We start from the raw sequence: 19,597 nt of genomic DNA, 5'->3' as shown, positions 1-19,597 counted from the left end.
GGCTCTAAAGCAAATAAAGAAAGTGGGTTAAATAAAAATAAATAATGAACAGTCCCATTTAGTCCCATTTTTTGAAAGAGACCCCTCATGGCAGTACTGATGAGGTCTCACCAAAAACCCCAAAGTCCCTCCAATTAGAAGAGTTTGAAAGCATCTCTTTAAATCATCCTGTACAAACCACACACCTAGCCACTATGCAGCATTATCACAGATGAGCCATATATAGTGAATGTAGTTAGAATGAAAACCAGAGGGAGGAATATTGCTTAAAGCAACTCACTTTTATTGACAGAGTACTGTAAGGCAAGGAAAAAATGTTTGCCAGATTTTTTAAAAAGAAGATTTGCAGCAAGAATGATTCAGAAAGATCTGCAGTTCAATATATTATTGAACTTTCAAAGATACTATCTTTTATAAATCCAGTATTTATCTTTTTGTCATATATACAAAAGCTCAACTTAAACAAGCACAAAACAGAACACAAAATAACGGATTTGCAGATGAAGTTTTGTTGACGGTTCATAATCTAGTAAACAAGAGAATGCACGCGTTCTGTTACTATAGAGTTACAGCTGACTAGATTTAAACCTAAGCATACTCCAAAACAGAGAAAGAAACCACAAAATACAGATGTGTTCAATAAGACTATTTTAGAAAAAAATCGAAACCATGTTCAACCATACAGAGGGAACAAAACATTGATAGATGCCAAGAAAACTGTATTTTATGGCCAAAACCGATTTTGCATTTATGGTGAAGGCATCTGTGAAAACAATGCCCTATTCTGACCACTCTACAATAATATTTTGGCCAGAAAACATTGCGAAGCACTGGCTTTTGTCTGCTTTTTAAATGATATATTTTAAAGTGGTGATGTGCATTAACTGTGAGCCTCTTACAAGATCTCACGTCAGGCCATGTTAGCGCAACCTATCATTTCCATAGGAAACAATGGTAATGGAAAGGTCCCAGCTATGCTAAAAAACCCAGGCGGGGGCCGAGCAACAAAATCTGCAACCTCTTACTTCTTCCTTGAGGGAAGGGCACATTTTTACCCCACATTTTTAGACAGCCTTAAATTCAGAAACTAACAAACTCTGCTGCGTTTTGTGGCTTTTCTTCTCCACCTCCATCTGTATAGCGTTGGCCTTTCACTGGAAAAATGTTTATGAGAGGGATAGCTGCTTTTTTGCCAGTGATCATGTAGCACTATTGGTGCTTCATAAAAATAAAAAAAGGCTAACACGTCAAAATATGATGCATCGGGATAAAAGGGACAAAGGTACTTACCCACAGTACTGTGTCACGCCTTAGCTTTGCAGGGCTGTAGCATGAGTAGTAATGTGGGTAAGTAAAATTCACTTCTACCTATACAGGCAAAACTGAACTGTATTTTAAAAGCCATACAACACTAGTCTGTAATTAGAACCCCCAACATGCTGATTTTTATCACACAGACAAGAAGAAAGTTACGCTACGACTACAGAAGGAAATGGGACCCAGTTAACAGGAGAATGACAACACCATACATATATGTAACCAGTATATTCTGAAAATGAAGCATAAACCATGTTTTGCACACGGAGGTCTTTTGCTAGATGGTTAAATGCACAGTTTTCATGTCTTTTTTTTTCTCCCCCCCCCCGTTTTCTCTACGAAAATCAAGCTCTTTGCATAATTAACCAAAACCCAAAGATATTTACATTTTAAAAGCCAATCCTTCACCTTCTGATTTTAAAATGAGTTATCCTGTATCTTGCATATTTTAAAAAAGGTCCAGAAAAAGCTTAGATTTGTATTTCAGAATCTGTACTTTGTAAAAATACTTCCCTTGAACATGAAGTCAGTGCTGACCTCTTCAGGTCATTTGTGAATAATAAAATCTTTTGAAAGAAACGTTACTGAATAAGAACTGAGGGAAAACACAAAAAGAAGAATTACATTACGCCTGTATTGTAAAATGTTGCCACTTTAAAGTATGATATAGGTTGAAGAAAAACACAGAGGTGTGTATATCAAAATACATTTTCATTATATAGCTACAGACCATATGAAATCTTCCAACGCTCTGTCTGCTAAAGGTAATATAGTCTCTCTGGCTTTGTTAGCACTGCTGTTGAGTACAGGTTTCTTGAAGAACAGTTAGTACCTATAGAGGTGAATTCTAACATATAAGTCTGTGCTATGCTTCATATGGCAGAAGGATAAGCATTTGAAAACATTTATGACATTGATTTTAAAGAAATCGTACATTACACAGCGTCTTCAATTCTAAACACAGAAAATTAGATTGTACTTGTAGTGGTTGTTGTTGCAGTATGACTTAAATTTTCTCATATATCAAGAAGGTCCTCGCCACTCTCATCACTCTCCACAGTTAATTGTCTTGTCCACCATTTCTTGACTTCTGATCCACAAGAAGCGGCATCAGACATGGGATTCATTTTGCATACAACAGATTTCATAGTTGAACGTCCACCAAAGCGGAGGTTGACTGAAGACACTGAATGGCTTATTGGTTTGGGGGCTATGAAATTAAACAGAAAGTTCTTTATTAGAGTAGATCTGCTTCTTGAACATTTTTGCTTAGAATTCAGATATACAGGACTAGCTGGACTGGAGTAGCTTTAAATTGATTTAGTGCAGACAGAGTAGGGCTCTGTTCTAATGTTGGTTTTGTGTTTTTTTTTTCAGCTCCAGTTGTTCACCCCACTCCCACTAATCCGCTGGTAGAGCAGTTTAACTGAGCAGCGCCTCATTTCCTTCTGCTGGGATAGCTGATGCAATAGGTCTCTTCTTACAGGGCTAATTGCAACCTGAATGGTTTAGGCAGTACTTACATGACCTGACCTGCTGGCAAAATGGTGAAAGTGGTAAGTGCCAGGAAAAAAGAGGAAAAAATGCATGTAGAGTTGGCATCTACACCTAGAAAGTGATGTTTAACTATGGCCTAGGGGTGGAAGCCAGTACAAGGTGCTGGTAAGTCTTTAGGAAACCACAAAAACACATGTGTAAGTATATGAAAACCACAATTGATCTTAATGATGCTAGTCATTATCTTAAATTCATGTCTTTGTTGGATTGGGGGCAGAGGACTTATCATCTGTTGGGCTGCACTGTGCATGGAGGCGACCCTCCTTTTCTGAGACTGTCCACCGAGGAACATTCAAGATTGACATAGCCAAAATCAGTGCCAGGAAAGGAAAGCCTGAACTCATTCTCACTTGAAAAACCTATCTGGTTGGCTACAATGGTACGATTCCTCCTTAGCATGCTCCCTCTTTGACTCTTTCTCTCTGTTCCAACAAAATGCTGATCTTTGCTGTTCAGTGACATTTAAGTAGAAAACATGGATTGAAAGCTCTTTATTAAGCTCTCTACTAAACTCTTCTTTTTCTTGGACGAGTATTCTGGTCACAGAAGTAGTGTTAACGGTACTCATAGCATGACCATCTCTTCTACTTCCACCTAGATATGATTAGGGTCTGAATAGTTGGCAGCCTTTGAAGGCAGTGCTCTGACTCGGAATAGGACTGCTGACAGCTGAAAGCAGGTTGATGTGCAGACACCTAACCTGCTGGTCACAAGTGTGGCAGGCGGCAGAGGTCAATACGTCCTTTAAGAGAGAATATTTCAGATGGTGGAGAGTGCTCTTGAGATAAAGACTTCATAAGGCCTCAGATTGTACCTACGCACCTCTCCCACCCTCCTGTAAGCACCCTCCTGTAAGGCATAATCTAGCCTTCCTTTTCTAGTGGACTGTAGTTACTAGAATAGCTTGAGTATGTTTCCAGTTTGTGAGAAAATAAATGGGAAACTGACTGTATACCTGGCCAATTCCTGGCAGAAATGAAGATATAAAAATGTATTATTATGGTGTAAAGTATAAATCATATACCTGGTATGTTTAGGCAAGACAGGGCACTCAGCAGTTATTACTGTTGTTAGGAAAAACTTCATTCATTTTCACTGTGCTTTATATGATAAAAGAGAACTCTAAACGCACAAGATGATACTACCTAAACACATGGGACAGTACAGCCCCCAATCCAAAGATCCTAAGTGAATGTATGAAAAAGTAAAAAAACCCAACAACCTGCACATGGCAATGCCTGAGCCCATCTTCAAAACTTTCAGAATTGGGAGGAAGGGGAGAGATTGCTGTATTTCAGCATGTATGAGGGTAGAAAAAACCTGATGTTGGTGCAAGCAGCAGGCAGGAGGTAGAACTGTGAATCATGAAGCCTGTCATGGCCTTGTTACTGTACAGCAGTGATTTGGCACTTGGGGACTTTACGGATACACATTTTTCACTTACCTGATGGCAACCGCCATTGTCCAAATTTCCTCTGAGGTTTCCCAGCATCTGCAGAGTCTTGTCGATAGCCACCTCTGTCAGAAAGTGTTGGGCTAAGGAGCTGCTGCTGGCTACTTGTCTGAACAGAGAAAAAAGAATCTCAGTCGTAGTTCTCCATTGCATGGGGATAATCCTAAGAAGGGTTATCTTTCTACTCTATTTCCAAGCTTTATACATGTATACAAACAAAATATATTGCCATTTGTTAAGGCAGCATGGTTTCTATTCTTTACTGCCCCTGAAAACTACTACTAATAGGAAAAAAAAAAAAAAGAAAAGAGACCATTTGGGGTTAATTCCATTACATAGTTCCACTGAAAGGTACAAAATTGTTCTCAGTCTTCTACTGTGGAGTCCTTATGTTGTACCTTCTTCATTCCCTACCCCGGAAAAGCCTAGGACTCCTCCTCACAGGACCCAGCATGCGCAGTGTTACCACTCTCAGTGTAAAAACTACTTCAGAATGCTTGAACAGGAGAACTTCAAGTCCCTGAGCCTGTACACAGCTCATGCTCGAGCTGCAAGTTGGTGCTGCCAGAGTTGTACAGCAAAGTTTGCCCTTTAGGGTGCTAGCAAGACAGCTAACTAAGCTGGGGAACTACTGCCTTAAACCATCTTGCCTTTACATCTGAAGGCAAAGACTGAAGCAAAACAAGACATTGCTTTCAACTTTTCCAGTTAAAATGAAGTTTTAAAAAAACCAAATAAGAAACATGGAAGTTTTCTGAATTTGTTCGAAGTAGCTGATAGTCTTCTGGTTAACGTACCTCTGGCTGTGCACTGTTATCCTGATTAATAGCATTCATATCTTCACTTGGCTGTGTTGTCTCGATGCTGGGAGGATTCAGAAATCGGCTCAGCTCCTGCTGTTGACTCTCTCGCAGACTATGGATAATGCTGCACGACTGCTGTTGTTTCTATCAAGGTACAACATGCGACAACAAAAATGTTCTCACTGGTGTGTCACAGCATCTGATTTTTTTCAAAACCTTCTAAATATTTAACCAAACAGTGAGCACCAGATGTGGATACCAAGTGCATCAATAAAGCTACATGTATCAGATGGTCGCTATTTAAATAAAGTGACTTCCAGCATATCTATCTTTTATGTAGGAAATAGAGGATGAAACTTATAAACTATAGTAAGTAGAAGGCAAGTTGCTCAACTGTTGGCTTAAACCTAGAGTTTAAAAACACAAAAATTTTTGAATTTATGAGTTAAAAGTTCTTGCAAAGAAAAAGAAACGCGGAACTTGGTAGAGATTCGCTAAGAATTACATGAAGGCAATGAAAAAATTCTGATTTCTTTCATGGACTTTAGAACAGTCTGTCAATAAGACTGAATAAAACAGTAGTGGAAACCTTGGGACTGAGTATAGATTTACAGTACAAATAGAAAAACAAACCCACTACCATTATGATCTTACAATCTAATTTGCTTTTAAATTAAAATAAACAGCCCTTAGGAAGGGTTTAACTTTCCTGGGTAGTTTTCACATGCTCCCTCTAGAGACACTTAGAGACTAACAAGAGAATTTGAAAATATATATTAACTTCCATAATTACATTCAGTTTATAAAAGGTTCATATAATGTGAAATGATCTGAACCATATTATTAGAGTGAAATGAATAGCATATTTACTTTAACATAGTGTAATTCAATATCATAATGAAATGAACAACAGAGTTGAACAAAGCCAGAATTGAGAGCTGAGATTAAATTTACTGCCATTATTACAGAGATGAGATCAAAATGAAACTATCCATCTGAATATGCCTTGAACATCGATGCTTCAGCTGGAATGTACATTACATTCAAATTGTCCAGTTATGTTTTTTTATAAATTTGCAAACAGAAAAAGTCAGATCCCATGATCACAGGTCTTTGTGGAAAACCTCCACACACAAGAAGTAAGTTTTTATAAAAATAAAAAAAATATGCATCAAAAGGACCTAGCCTTACAGTAACTGCAAAATCAGTCATCAAGGCAACCAGGCTGTGGTTTTATATAAAGGAAGAGCCGGTTTTGGAAGAAAAGAGGAGAATAACTGCAAAGCGCAATTCAAATTTCCTGAAAATTTTTAATAAAAATTTAATCCAAGACAAACTTCAATCAGCATATCTTGTGGCTATCCTGAGCAAAGGTAAAAATGTTTCTGACAATCAGAAGCACTGCGTAAACAGAACACAGAAGCACTGGCTAGGTCTATACTAGTAAAGTAAACAGACGGGGATTTCCTGCAGTGCTGAAGCCAAGTGACAGGCCAGGATTTACATGATCTGGCTAATCTCTCCTCTGCCACACATAACAGCTTCAACCACTGCCTACTGGGAGCAGCCTCCACCCTGACCCGTGCCTGGAGGGCAGTGACGCTCCTACGGCAGTGGTCTGGGAGAGGATGAGTATGTGCAGGCCAAAACTGTGCTGAGGAACAGGCTAAGGAGCATGGGTTACCCCAACCCAGTCCTGAGCCGAACCCTTGGTGCTGCTTAATTTACCAGCAGGGACACAGCTACTGTGTGCCACAGTTCACATCCCCGATTCGCGTGTACACATTGTGCACACACAGAGTTACTGTAATGGCTTGTTCCCATCACGTATCTTCATACGGATTCCATATCTGCTGGTGACCAACCATGGTATCTTCTGCCAGCAGAAGCAAGGAAATCATACAATTACGTTCTGTGAAGAAGGATTAGGCCTATGAGGTTTCATCGAATTACGTTGTTTTTTCTTTATTCTTTTGACTTTGGTCTCTGCACATGCATCTTCCTGCTGTATTGAAAAGACAGATAAATTTTTGGTAGGAAGACAGTTTTTGCCCTTCGAAAGCTGCTTATTTTTGTAGCGCTTTCAATTGAGCTGTAACATACTTTTTTGCTGAGTTAGCAACTGCTGCATGCTTCTTCACATAAATATTATTGTGACTCCAGAGTAAATGAAGCATAGTGACAGCAAATTCCAGCATTGTTGAGCAGTACAATTTCTGCAACCATTTAGACCCTGGTTTAGCTTGACTTACTGCTCTGATTCGCTTTAAGCACTTCTTCAGCCACATGCGTATGGTCTGTTTGGCCACCTCCTCCTCTATAGTATATTCCAGTTGCTCCCTAGCAAGCAGCTCTTCCAGTTGAAGACTTTTTCTGATATCAACAGACCTATATGAAAGCATGCTGGAAGAAACACAGTTTTGTTTTGATTTTTTTTTAAAATGCTGGTGACCTTACACTTTAATTTAGAAAATCAAAGCTCATACTTAACACCTTAGTGCAAAAATACGTAAAAAAACCCAACAAAATGTGTGCAATAAATTTGCATTTAAAGCTAAAAAATGCTGAGATGATTCCAGAACAGGCTTGTGGTGCTCAAAACAAATGAAGACCTTATCACCTACATCTAGCTATCCAATACAGGTGAGCTACTGAACTGTAAGCAGCTAGGGCATTTGTGGGGAGTTGTTTTGTTGTTTTTTTTTCCCCTAAGTGTTTATGCTTGGATAATGTTCCCATTTCTATTTAATTTCTCATCAGATTCGCTGTCTTGTTGCTATAGGAGTGGGGACATTTCATTGCTTGGGATACAAGAACAACATGTGACTGCTGTTTATGACAAACTCTCACCAATGAAAATGTTAAAATTACTTAGACCTGATTCCCCTAGGGTCTGTGTTTTCCATCATTAATATTTTTTCAGGAAAAAAAGGGAAATCTAATTTTTGTATTACATTTAAAATGGCAGTGCCTCTGTGGCTACCAGTCTTGCCTTTTCCCAAGCCTAATGAATACCCGTTAGCCTGGAGAGAAATATAGGCCATTATACCGGTTCTACAAATTTAGAGAAAATCTCAGAGTACCTGAGCACGTCATGGAAAGTGACATCACCACCATTATGGAGCCGTTCCATTTCATAGCACATGTGCTTGAACAGCAGCTTGTCTTTGTCGAGATCCACCTCCAGCCTGCCCCGCAGAAGCCTCAGCAGAAATTTCACTCGGAAGGTAGGGATTACTCCCTGGGTAAAATTGCATAATAGATGGTAAATTATTACTGTGACCTAACAACCAACTCAGACATTCAACTTGATCAGTGAGAGAAACACTATTTCTCCAAAGATTCCATGTCAAATCCTGGCCTATTTAAGTCACTGTGACTACATTACTGAAGAATATACATATGCAGCTAGCTCTTCAGCACATTCACGGAAGTCTTTGCTGTTATTTGACAATGAGAATCTGTGCTGATAATTTTGGCAGATATGTTCAAAATTGCTTGGGGATTTAGTTTCCCCATTTGCATTAATCTGTAATGAGAATTATATGCCCAAAGAGCTGCCTTTGAAAAACTGAAATTAAACTACGATTTAAACATTCACAGCCAGGCCTACACCTGGCTGTAAACCTGTCCCCCCTTCTCTGTGCATCTTTGGACAGGAGAATGTTGGGAGTTTACTGGCTTGTCAAAGGTCTTCTGCTCTAAGAGCCAACCTAGCACATGTTGCATTTTTTGTGAAAACAATTTTGATCTGCTGTTAAAAAATTAGGACTGAAAGTATTTCCCTCTGAAACTTTGGTATCCATACTCTTTAAACATTCTGTTCTGCTAAATGAGCCTGAGTGGAACTGTTTTTGCTGTAATGTGTTGTTCCACATCAGAGAGAGATACTGTCAGTGCCGGGCACAATGGATGCAAAACTCTCCACCTCCATCAGTACAGACTGTGGCTTCCATCTCCAGCACAGCCATGTGCCAACTACAAGCAACCAAATTCTTTCACAATAATGTTGTTCATATTCAAATCTTGGTGATGTCATGAATCATTCAGATGATGACTTAACTTGTGTGGGCATCTGAATAGCTCTGTCTCCCAGCTGCTCTTCTCATCACAGAATGGTTGAGATTGGAGGGGACCTCTGGAGGTCACCTTGTCCGACCCCATCTGCTTAAACAGGGCCTCCTAAAGGCAGTTACCCAGGACCATGTCCAGGCAGCTTTTGAATATCTCCAGGGATGGAGACTCCACAACCTCCCTGGGCAACCTCTGCCAAAGCTCAGTCACCCTCCCATTAAGAAAGGGTTTGCTGATGTTCAGAGGGAACCTCCTGTGTGTCAGGTTGTGCCCATTGCCTCTGGTCCTGTCACTGGGTACCACTGAGCAGAGCCTGGCTCCATCCTCTTTGCACCCTTCCTTCAGGTATTCATGTACATTGATGAGATCCTTCCTGAGCCTTCTCTTCTCCAGGCTGAACAGTCCCAGCTCTCTCAGCCTTTCCTCATAGGAGACGTGCTCCAGTCCTTCATCAACTTTGTGTCCCTCTAGTGGACTCTCTCCAGTATGTCTATGTCTCTGCTGCATAGAGGAGCCCAGAACTGGACCCAGGACTCCATGTGTGGCCTCACCAGTGCTGAGTAGAGGGGAAGGATCCTCTCCCTTGGCCTGCTGGCAATACTTTGCCTAATGCAGCCCAGGATACCTCTTCACCACAAGGGCACACTGCTGTCTCATGTTCAACTTGGTGTCCACCAGGACCCCTAGGTCCTTTTCTGCCAAGCTGCTTTCTAGCTGGTCAGCCCCCCAGCATGTACTGGTGCCCATTTCCCCAGGTGCAGGACTTTGCACTTTCCCTCACTAAACTGCATGAGGTTCCTGTCATCCCATTTCTCTAGCCTGTTAAGGTCCCTCTGGATGGCAGCATGAGCCTCTGCTGTATCAGCCACTCCTCCCGGTTTAGTGGCATCTGCAAACTTGTTGAGGGTGCACCCTGCCCCATCATCCAGATCATTAATGAAGATGTTGAACAGGACTGGACCCAATATTGATCCGTGGGGTACACCACTAGTTAGTGGCCTCCAACTAGACTCTGTGTCATTGATCATCACCCTCTGGGCCCAGCCATTCGGGCAGTGTTCAGTCCACCTCATTGTCTTCTCATCCAGCCCATACTTCATCAGCTGCTCTATGAGGATCTTACGGGACACAGTGCCGAAATCGCAGCAAAGCTCTTTTGAAGATCAGGCACAGAAATGGATGTGAGTTTGTAGACTTCCAAGGGAACAATTCTCAGGGAGCTGGGAGGAAAGATACTATTGTATTGATCCTATGAATATCTACATTTGTTTCTAAATCTACTATTATAAGTACTGCATAGTAGTAAAGAATACAGGCTAGTATTTGAAGGGCCATGAACAATGTTAGATCATGCTCACTGAACTTTCACAACCTGAACAGTAACTGCTCAGTGAGTTTTGTCACCACACTTTGTTTTCCCCATATGTTTTTTAAAGGAAAAATGTAAATTTACTGGATTTCTGTGCTTATTATGAAGTTTCTTACCTCTCTTTTGTCATCAACCATGTTCCATATAATTTGAAAATGCCTAAGATCGTTATAACTTAAAAGTTGGTCTTCTTCAGTTGAATAAAACAACGAGAAATTCTCCACAATGATAGCTGAAAACCACAAAACCAAAATACACTATAAAGAAAGCCTGTAGTTATGTTCTAACTGGTTAATCTATATAAGCAACCAAGAATTTCAAGAGAATATGCATTCTGTTCTGCCAACTTCACACTAATAAATGTGTTTACCTGTATGTTCAGACAAGGATTTTGAATAGGTAATATACTGTCATACTACATCAATATTTACTGTGCTCACTTTTTAAAAGCTGTATCTTAAATGCTGGTGAGATGCCTAAACTAACATCTAAAATCAATGAGGAGAATTCCAACAATGTTGGAAAAATGTTAACTGGAGGAAGGAAAAACTCAGAAAATAATATTTCTTAGGGGTAACCATACAAATACAACACATCTCTTTGTTCAAAAAACCTTTCATTCCCAAACTTCCTGAGTTTTAGCATACACCATGCCAGAGAAGTATCAAAGCCATCATATGCATGTAAGGTAACAGTGAAGGCACCTCATACCTGAATAGCACAACAGACTCAACTCTAACGTACTACTGCCAAGATGGACCTTGTTATTATTAATGTATATTTTCACTTACCAACAAGCAAATTTAGCATGATGTATGCAATGATGACATAAAATGAACAGAAATACATAAGAGCACCAGCATAATTTCCACAGTCTGTTTTCCAGTAGGTGCTGTTATCTGGCGTGCAAAATGGAGGCTGAACCTTCAAAACAAAAGAAAACAAAGTCAATCAATCATAAAGAGAGATTCTTAATTTCTCTGCAATCAATTCAATACTTATGATTCTAATTTTTTTAAAGCTTCACAATTTGGGAATAATGCTGCGGGCATTATTATGGGCAGGTTTCTGTTGTTCCTTTAACAGTTAGAAATCAGAACACAGAGGGAGGTATGACAGAAGAGGCATGGATCTCACTACCACACACAAGGCACATCGTGCATTATGCCACTGTAAAGAAACAATTTGATGTTCTCAAATTTGGTGGTTTTCAAAATGCTTCCCTGCCCATTATTTTTAAAAAGGAAGGGAGTAATATGATTTTCATTGTAATGGAAACCACAGACAGAATTTTACTTGGTGAAATAAAATGTTTCAAGGACAAATTTTGTGGTCATTAAGACTACCATTCACATGGAATGAGCCAAAGCACAGGCATTAAAGACAATGTTAATCTGAAAAGTCACCTTGCCACAGTCAAAGCAGTGGAAAAGTGAGTTACCGCACTTCTGATTTTGAAAACATCTTTTTATTTTTGTTTTTAAATCATGTAATAGCCTAGCTCCATGAAATACTACAGCATGAGTGTGTGATTGGAACTGCAATTTCTGTGTCATGTTCTGAGGTTTGGTGAACATTTTATCTCTTGAAGAGATAAAGACAATCACAACATTCCTTGTACAAAGCTAAGATACTGGAAACACTCTTGAGACACAAGGATGTCTCCTGTTTCTTGTCTACTTTATCTCTGACAGTATTGTATTTACCATGCAGTCATGCATAATTTTGTTCCAGTCTTCTCCAGTAACTATTCTGAAGAGTACAGTAATAGCCTTGCCAGCTGATGAAAAATTTGCATGTCTGTTTTAAACACAAAGAGAGAGAGATATCATTTCATGTCCCAGAACTAAAACATTGGCAAGAAAAAACACAAACCATTTCCATCTTCTACTGTTCTACTATTTTAAGCTGAAAATAGTTACAGCATTATTTGAATGAGCTCATTGAATTACTTATTCCATGACTTAAGATAGAATAACTTAACTTTAGCTCAGACACAGGTCGGAGTATTTTGGCTCATTTTATCAAAGAGCAAAAGCAGAGTTGTGGACAAACCTGGCCTAGTGGAGGGTGTCCCTGCCCATGGCAGGGGGGTTGGAACTAGATGGTCTTTAAGGTTCCTTCCAACCCAAACCATTCTATGATTCTATGACTCTATGAAATCCTATCTCCTGTCTCCATTTTCTTCCAGAAGCCTGATGATGCTATTGATTGGGAAATCTCCAGTTAACAGCCAGTTCACAGAATCGTCCCCTCTCTGTATCAGCCTGCTATGAGGATCCCGTTCCTGGGTGATGCTGATAAGGTGTAGTAGGTACACTATGTTTCAGCAGCTTGCGGCTAGCGCAGTGCTGCTTTGAAGCACATTCCAGTTGGCATAATGAAGAACAGCTCTCACTCTGGGCTGCATCGGGTGTCATTTGGTTCAATGCACAAAGACTGGAAAGATGGCTCAGTGCCTCCTATCAGAAATTCTGTTTAGAGCTCTTCAGTTAGACCTGGGGACTCGTCTGGTTTTCACCAGGGACAGACTTCTCTCTAGCAGAATGTGATTTTTTCAGGCTGTTTAAAGAACGTCCCCATGAGGTAGCACATACTGTACCTGTTGATGTTCTCTCCGTATTTCACCGTACCAAATAAAACCACTCCAGCAAAAGCATAACAAAGAAGCAGTAAGAACATTCCTACTATGATGAAGAAACTCTTGTACATGCTGACAACCACAGTCAGGAGTAGCATTTTTAGAGTCACCTGGAAGGACAGAGAAAAAGCAATCCATGATGCCATTCAGGAAAGCAGAGATAAAAGGGGAAAGAGAGTTATTGCACTTGCCATTTTGATAACAAATTCTTTATGTATATATGTTAATGGGTGAGCCCAGTGAAATGGTACATTATGAATCTGATTGGAACTGAACATTTTATGTCTTCCTCTGAAATTTAGTGTGCATTTTACTTGTTAAAAAGATCAGCATATCCACCAAATTTACAAGGTCAAGATGTTGCTCCTCAAAGAGTATATATAGGATAATACAGTGTAGGATACAACAATCATTGTAGGATCAGTATACTCCAGAAGTATCAAAATTAGCATTGCACGAACAGTGGTGCAGTACACCACCTTGGGCTCATCTGAAAGTGATGCGAACTGTTAGGTGGAAACCACAGATACTGCAGCCTACCTACAGAAATGGGTTGATGTATAGAGAAGGGGATATCCTTAAGATCAGCACAGGTTGATTAAACTAGTTAATTTCTCATGCAAGTTGGCCAAAGAGCTTAAGAAGAGAGCATAATTTTGGAAATTACATAGGCAGTAGGCCTAAGTAATAGATATTACTTTCCCATGCACGCATATTGTACATTTTACTCTTGATAAAGTTATTACCCTAGATTGCTGTACCACCCTTAAACCACTTTGGATGCTATGGAAAATTCTCTTTAATGGGACTGAGGGTAAAATGCCAAACTAATAACTCATGCTGACTTTTAGCCATCACATAGTGTAACAACAGATAAATTAGTGAAACTGATGCAGCTCCTAACATGAAAGCACAAATGAGTAGGTGAAAACCTTGAAGAAACTTTAGAATCAATCAAAAAGCTTTGAAGGCAATCACTTGGCCTGGCTGCATAGGAGAAGCAAGGATTTTTCATCTGACTTCCAAGGATCTACAGGTTCTGTGTAGTTTGATTGAAGGAAAACTTTTTATCTTTACTGAACAAACCCTCTGACTTATTGTTCTTAACCCCAGCAACCCCATATAGCAGTCTTTTTATCACATTTACTTTAATATGTCAGACTTCACAGAAAATGTTTGGATAGTCTAAAAGGTTCTACAGCAAGAGAATGTAGAGTGTCACCACTTGTTAAACAAATGTGTTTGTTCTCTGCCTATGCTTATTCTGCCAGCCTACTCTCAATTACATCGGAGCAAATCCAAACATAAAAGAAATGTAAATTCTAGAAGTTACTTGCTTTGTCACCATCTCAGTGTTTCCAGACAAATATCTTGGCCCAATATTTTTTATTGAACATAAATCCTGTACTGCGATAAAACATACATTGTAGAGACACAACACACAGACCTGCACTCTGGAGGAAGAAACTTCTATAAGAACTACTATCATAACAATTATCATAACAAGATGAGTGCATCAGCCACCACTCCCCTAGTCTTGCAGAGAAATTAAATAAATAGCATGCACATCACACCACACTGAAATGGCAAGGACTGAAAGTAACATAATGTATGTTCAGAGTTTTAGAGAGCATTTTTTAAAAACTGTGGTATTGCAGTTGCACTTTTTTTCCTTTTTTTTTTTTCAAAAAATGCAGCTTTTCCAGTAACCATAATACAGTGCTATTATACAATGTACCTAAACCCCTGACATTTTAAAGACAGCATGTAAAATTGGAGACTGCTGCTTGAAGTCTCCTTTTTTTGGCATATAAAATGGACCCTTACAGAATGTACACTAGAGACGCACAGCAACTAGTCCTTTAATCTATAGATAAGCACTGCAATAGCTGTAGTTTCTAATTTATACTTACATGCTTCCCACAAATTGAGAAAAACCTGAAGACAATTACGCATGCCCCCATCATGTATGTGTATGCATTCTGGAACAGAAACACAGAAGACTTAATACATTGTCCCCCAGGGATCTCATGGAAAGATCAGGATAATTGATCTTTTAATAATGTAGGGCAGTCACCATATGAATTAAGAGAAATCATAAACCGGTAGCACCTATATTTCAACAACAGTGGAGCAATAAGAAACTAACAGAAGATTTTTACCACTTTAAAAACACTAACCCAAGCTCCCCAAACATCAAACCAAAACCCCTTCAGTCCTCTATTAGCTGGGGTGCAATTATGTCCAGCAGCCCCAGTCTACTTGTCTAGGCAGCTGCTGGCTCACAGAAACTCCTCAGGCTTTCCAAACTACTCAGCAGCAGCGAGTAAACTGTGGATGTCCGTGTAAAATGACTAGCCACACAAGATAGGTTTTCCTCCAAACAGAGTCTGGGGCAGACAAGAGAGAAGCCCCCAGCCATTTTAGGGTGGTGACTTCCACAATTTGTGGTGACAAGCATCAACTATCCCTTCTCCTTCCCTCATAAGTAAGGGAACCAGGGGTGTAGCCAACGTCAAAAAACCAGGATGAGATGGAGGGAGAGATGATTTTTCTCCCCTCTCCTCCATGTCTTCTTGGATTAAATAGAGTCTCTTCATCAAAACCAGTGGTCCAGTGGGACAGATTGTACTGTTCAGCAATTTTGAACCTATGCCTTCTTCCAGTCCTCTGTTCCTATCTGGATTTTGTGCGTTACCTCTTTCTTTCTTGCTGCTCATGAGACTGCTGTTGGCAAGAGCTCTCAGTCTCTTCAGGTTCCTTCCTTTCCTCACTCACATCCCTTCCTTCATTTTTTTAACCACATTTACAGGCTCAATCTCGTATCAGACAACTTTTGTAATTCATCATTGCCCAAGACAAGGATTCCTTCTTCTTAGCATCAAGTTTAATTTGTCTAAGCCATATTTCAGCCTTATAAAAATCCCAAGGGTTTAAGCTTAATCATTGAAGTTGTTTTTTGTAAATCTTACCAGTAAGGCGAAATGAAGTATCACCCATATAACTCCAAGAGATGTCACCAAGAGATCATACCGATTTCTTCTGCTTTGCCAGAAGCCAGAAGGTGACATGGCAATAATCTTCATTGTGACCTATGGATAAAAAAAATTTCTCAGTTGTACCAAATAAATGGTTATGTCTTACTATAAGAACCTCTAAAATGTTTGATTGAATTCTTAGGAATGTTTTCAAACAACCAAGGGCAGGTTTCATGTCAGCTAACTGTTCCCATGTGGACCAGTTAGGTGGCTAGACTAAATGGATCATATAAGATTCTCTGAGAGGGAGGAAAGCTGGTACTTGTGGAAGACCACAAATGACTGAGACGAGGGGATGAATAGTATTCTGGAAGTATCTCTCTCCATCAAGTATTGAAGGAGTGCAGCTGACCACCTCAGGCTGCATGCTTAATGTATCGATTGCTGAGGTGAATGTGGGCTTAAGATTTCTAATAGTTAAGTTATGAAGTTAGAAAATTATTATGTCAATAATATGTAGCTAAAAGAGATAGTGGTATCCTATTTATCTAGCTGTCCATAAGCAGGCTAAAATCACATAAGCACATTTGAACTCAAGAATATAATTGTGTTCTGCAGATCCCATATTTCAAAGTAATTAAAAAGCATTCCTGTATTGCAAATATTTTTTGCTTTAAGGAATCAGCTGTACTCAGCACCATCTGTACTCAGCAGCATATAAAAGAAGAAAGCTAAGAACAGTAAAGGCAGTACATTTTACATTTCTGGTTAAAAAGAGCAGCCAAAGTGCCTGACATTTCCAATACAGATAATAGGAGTGCAGGTAGGAAGCTTAAGAACAGATACTGATAAAAAATAGTTACAACAGCTGGCAGATATTGAGGTAGGGTAATGCATGTAGAGGGAACACCGGAGAATTTCTCGTACACAATTTGTATTAAATCTCAAAGCAAGTCAAGTGTTAATACATAAGGACCATAAAAGTCAGGCATTCATTACATGATTTTTTCCACCCTACCCTGCAACACTGCCATTCAGTATTCTTCTTCACATTTCTGAAACCTAAACTGTATATAAAGGGACACTAGTTTGAGGTAGAAGTCTGACTTTCCAGGTAGTTTTTGGTCGTATAATGTTTTCTGAAGCCTGACTACAAAATGAAGAATACGGTCTCCGAACCTCTAATCATCACTTGAGGTACCTGAAAGTATCTTGCCTCACCTCCATCCAGTCAGTTGAGATGCCCTCGAATATTGGAGATAGATGCATGAGGCTGGCAGGGATGACACAAGACCTGCAAACATCCCTGCCCTTCTGTAGCAGCTGGTGGAGGTAAGGGGATGTCAGCTAAGGTACCCAAAAAAGCTTTTGACACCTGCAGTTACTTAGGCAACTGAATCTCACCCTACATTTCCCTTCCTCACAGTGACAGCTTAAACACCTACCTCACATGTAGAACTTAAACACCAAAGTTCAGATGTCTATAATCTTGAACTGAACACCACACCATGCAAATAAAAAAAACCACCTCACTTTATTCTGTGATCATCAGTGTGGCAACAAAAGTGAGATCTTCGAATTCTTCCTGTTCTTCTATACAACCTACACTGAGGTGAGCAGTGGAGGTTTAAGACTGGATCAGGGAGTCCTTAGACTGGACACAGGGCCATTAGCTATGCAGAAAGCTTTGGCCTTCCTCATGGACCGCATCTGACCATGGACATAGCAGACTCTGTAACCAGACTATGCTGCATTAGGAAGATCCTGGGCAGGAAGCCGCTTCCTCTGTCCATAAAAAATCGTGTACGCTCACAGCGTGATAGCTTGCCTGTTGAGACAGTCAACAAATTTTTCTTGGCTCTGACAAAGTTCCTTTGAAATTCAAGAAGTGTATTTGTTTCCCCTGGCAGTATGAGAGAATAAAGTATTTCTAAAGACATAGTTACTAGGTAAATTAAAACCTGTCTGTGTATGATACAAATCAAACTTTTCTGTGTTTGCTCAGTCTCTCAAGAGATACTGATTTCTCCTGGGTAGAGAAAAAAGAAGCCACAACACGGACATACTCTAGCTACAGCTGCTACAAGGTATTCACTTCATGTTTTATTCATTGCTGCTGGCAAAACCTATCACTGGAACATAGGAACTGTCATATTGGATTAGACCAGTGGGAAACAGAGTCTACTATCCTGTTTCTGATAGTGGTCAGTATCAGCTATTCAGAAGGGACTGAAAATACTCAACCACAAACTTTATAAAAGGATTATGTACTAACCTAACCACAGAGGAAGAAGCATCTTCTTTAACCTCATAAATGTGTGCTTTGTTACACTATGGATAGCCTTATACATAAAAAAATTAAAAATATGCTTTTTAAAATGTGTTTAAGTCCTTAGATTCCAATCTTATGAAAACAGGCTAATTACACTTTGCACAGTTGATTGTGGTAACAATTTTCTCATAGAGAACCATTACCACACAGGATCCAGACCAGTACAACAAAAGATAGATAATACTGGAATTTGACATAGATTATTAAAAGGTATTAGGTATGATGTATTATGTAGTATGATAATTAGGAATAAAAAACCCCAAAACAAAACTGAGAGAGGTTTGATGATGTCACAGCTACAGAATAGTGGTGATTAACGCAGCCTGTTCTGAAGAACCAGGCAAAATAGAAATAGGTTGAGAAGAATTTCCGTGATACAACACAGACTTAGTGTTGTACAGAGTGTATTTAATTTGAGATGTTCTGCAAGAAAAGAGTTCACCAAAGGGTTCTCCAAAATACAAATTGAAATGCTAAGCGTTGAATATATATATAAAAGGACACAAAGCTGAAGGTGGTGGTGAAGTATGACTATTACAGATTAAAAGTTTATTTCTAAAATAAATGTTTAAAGACAAATGACATGGAGAGCCCAAAATGTATATGTTCAGAAACAAAAAGCATCGTGAAGAATGAGACAACATCCCTAAAGCCAACATGAAATATATACATACTAATCTTAATCTCAAGAAGTCATAAAATATATTACTTTACCTCAAGGACAAAAATGAAGGTGAAAACAACAGACATTGTTGCTAAAGGCACAGTCACCGGATCTGCAGCATCCCACTGAAATGCAAACAAAATCTGCTCACAGAAGAGTAGCTGTTAAACAGAACTAAATATCTATTCATCGCTTTAACTTTTCTTGGGGGTTTTGCTAATGAATAGATTTCAATTTAAAACATATTCAGACAGGAATGCCATCTTGGTGTATTCTTCTCTCACAGATTTACAGCTTAACTGGAAATTAAAAATAGTGGACTGGACTACAAAAAGGCAGAAATTGACTCAGCTCCACAAGTTACAATTAATCTACAGTGATCTGTTCCAACTAAGATTGCTGTATCTAG

The 19,597-nt window shown here is 39.4% G+C and overlaps 1 protein-coding gene across 9 annotated transcripts in view; it reads right to left on the bottom strand.

Moving 5' to 3' along the window:
• Window positions 1-269: 269 nt before the first annotated feature.
• NALCN (sodium leak channel, non-selective) overlaps window positions 270-19,597 on the bottom strand; it is a 247,179-nt gene continuing 227,851 nt past the window's right edge. For all 9 annotated transcript variants that reach the window (XM_054847101.1, XM_054847129.1, XM_054847111.1 and 6 more), the window contains 12 exons: window positions 19,239-19,313; window positions 16,187-16,306; window positions 15,128-15,196; window positions 13,176-13,324; window positions 12,280-12,373; window positions 11,365-11,497; window positions 10,690-10,805; window positions 8,214-8,371; window positions 7,383-7,533; window positions 5,125-5,274; window positions 4,319-4,436; window positions 270-2,527 (listed from right to left, as the gene is read on the bottom strand). In XM_054847101.1, coding sequence (XP_054703076.1) covers window positions 2,334-2,527; window positions 4,319-4,436; window positions 5,125-5,274; window positions 7,383-7,533; window positions 8,214-8,371; window positions 10,690-10,805; window positions 11,365-11,497; window positions 12,280-12,373; window positions 13,176-13,324; window positions 15,128-15,196; window positions 16,187-16,306; window positions 19,239-19,313 — 1,527 coding nt within the window. In that variant the 3' untranslated portion in view covers window positions 270-2,333. The remainder of the gene's footprint in view (window positions 2,528-4,318; window positions 4,437-5,124; window positions 5,275-7,382; window positions 7,534-8,213; window positions 8,372-10,689; window positions 10,806-11,364; window positions 11,498-12,279; window positions 12,374-13,175; window positions 13,325-15,127; window positions 15,197-16,186; window positions 16,307-19,238; window positions 19,314-19,597) is intronic.

This window comes from Grus americana, chromosome 1, assembly GCF_028858705.1.
Source record: "Grus americana isolate bGruAme1 chromosome 1, bGruAme1.mat, whole genome shotgun sequence".
NCBI classification, from domain to species: domain Eukaryota; kingdom Metazoa; phylum Chordata; class Aves; order Gruiformes; family Gruidae; genus Grus; species Grus americana.
Note: the sequence above shows the minus strand (reverse complement) of the source record. Positions and strands in the feature narration are given on the sequence as shown.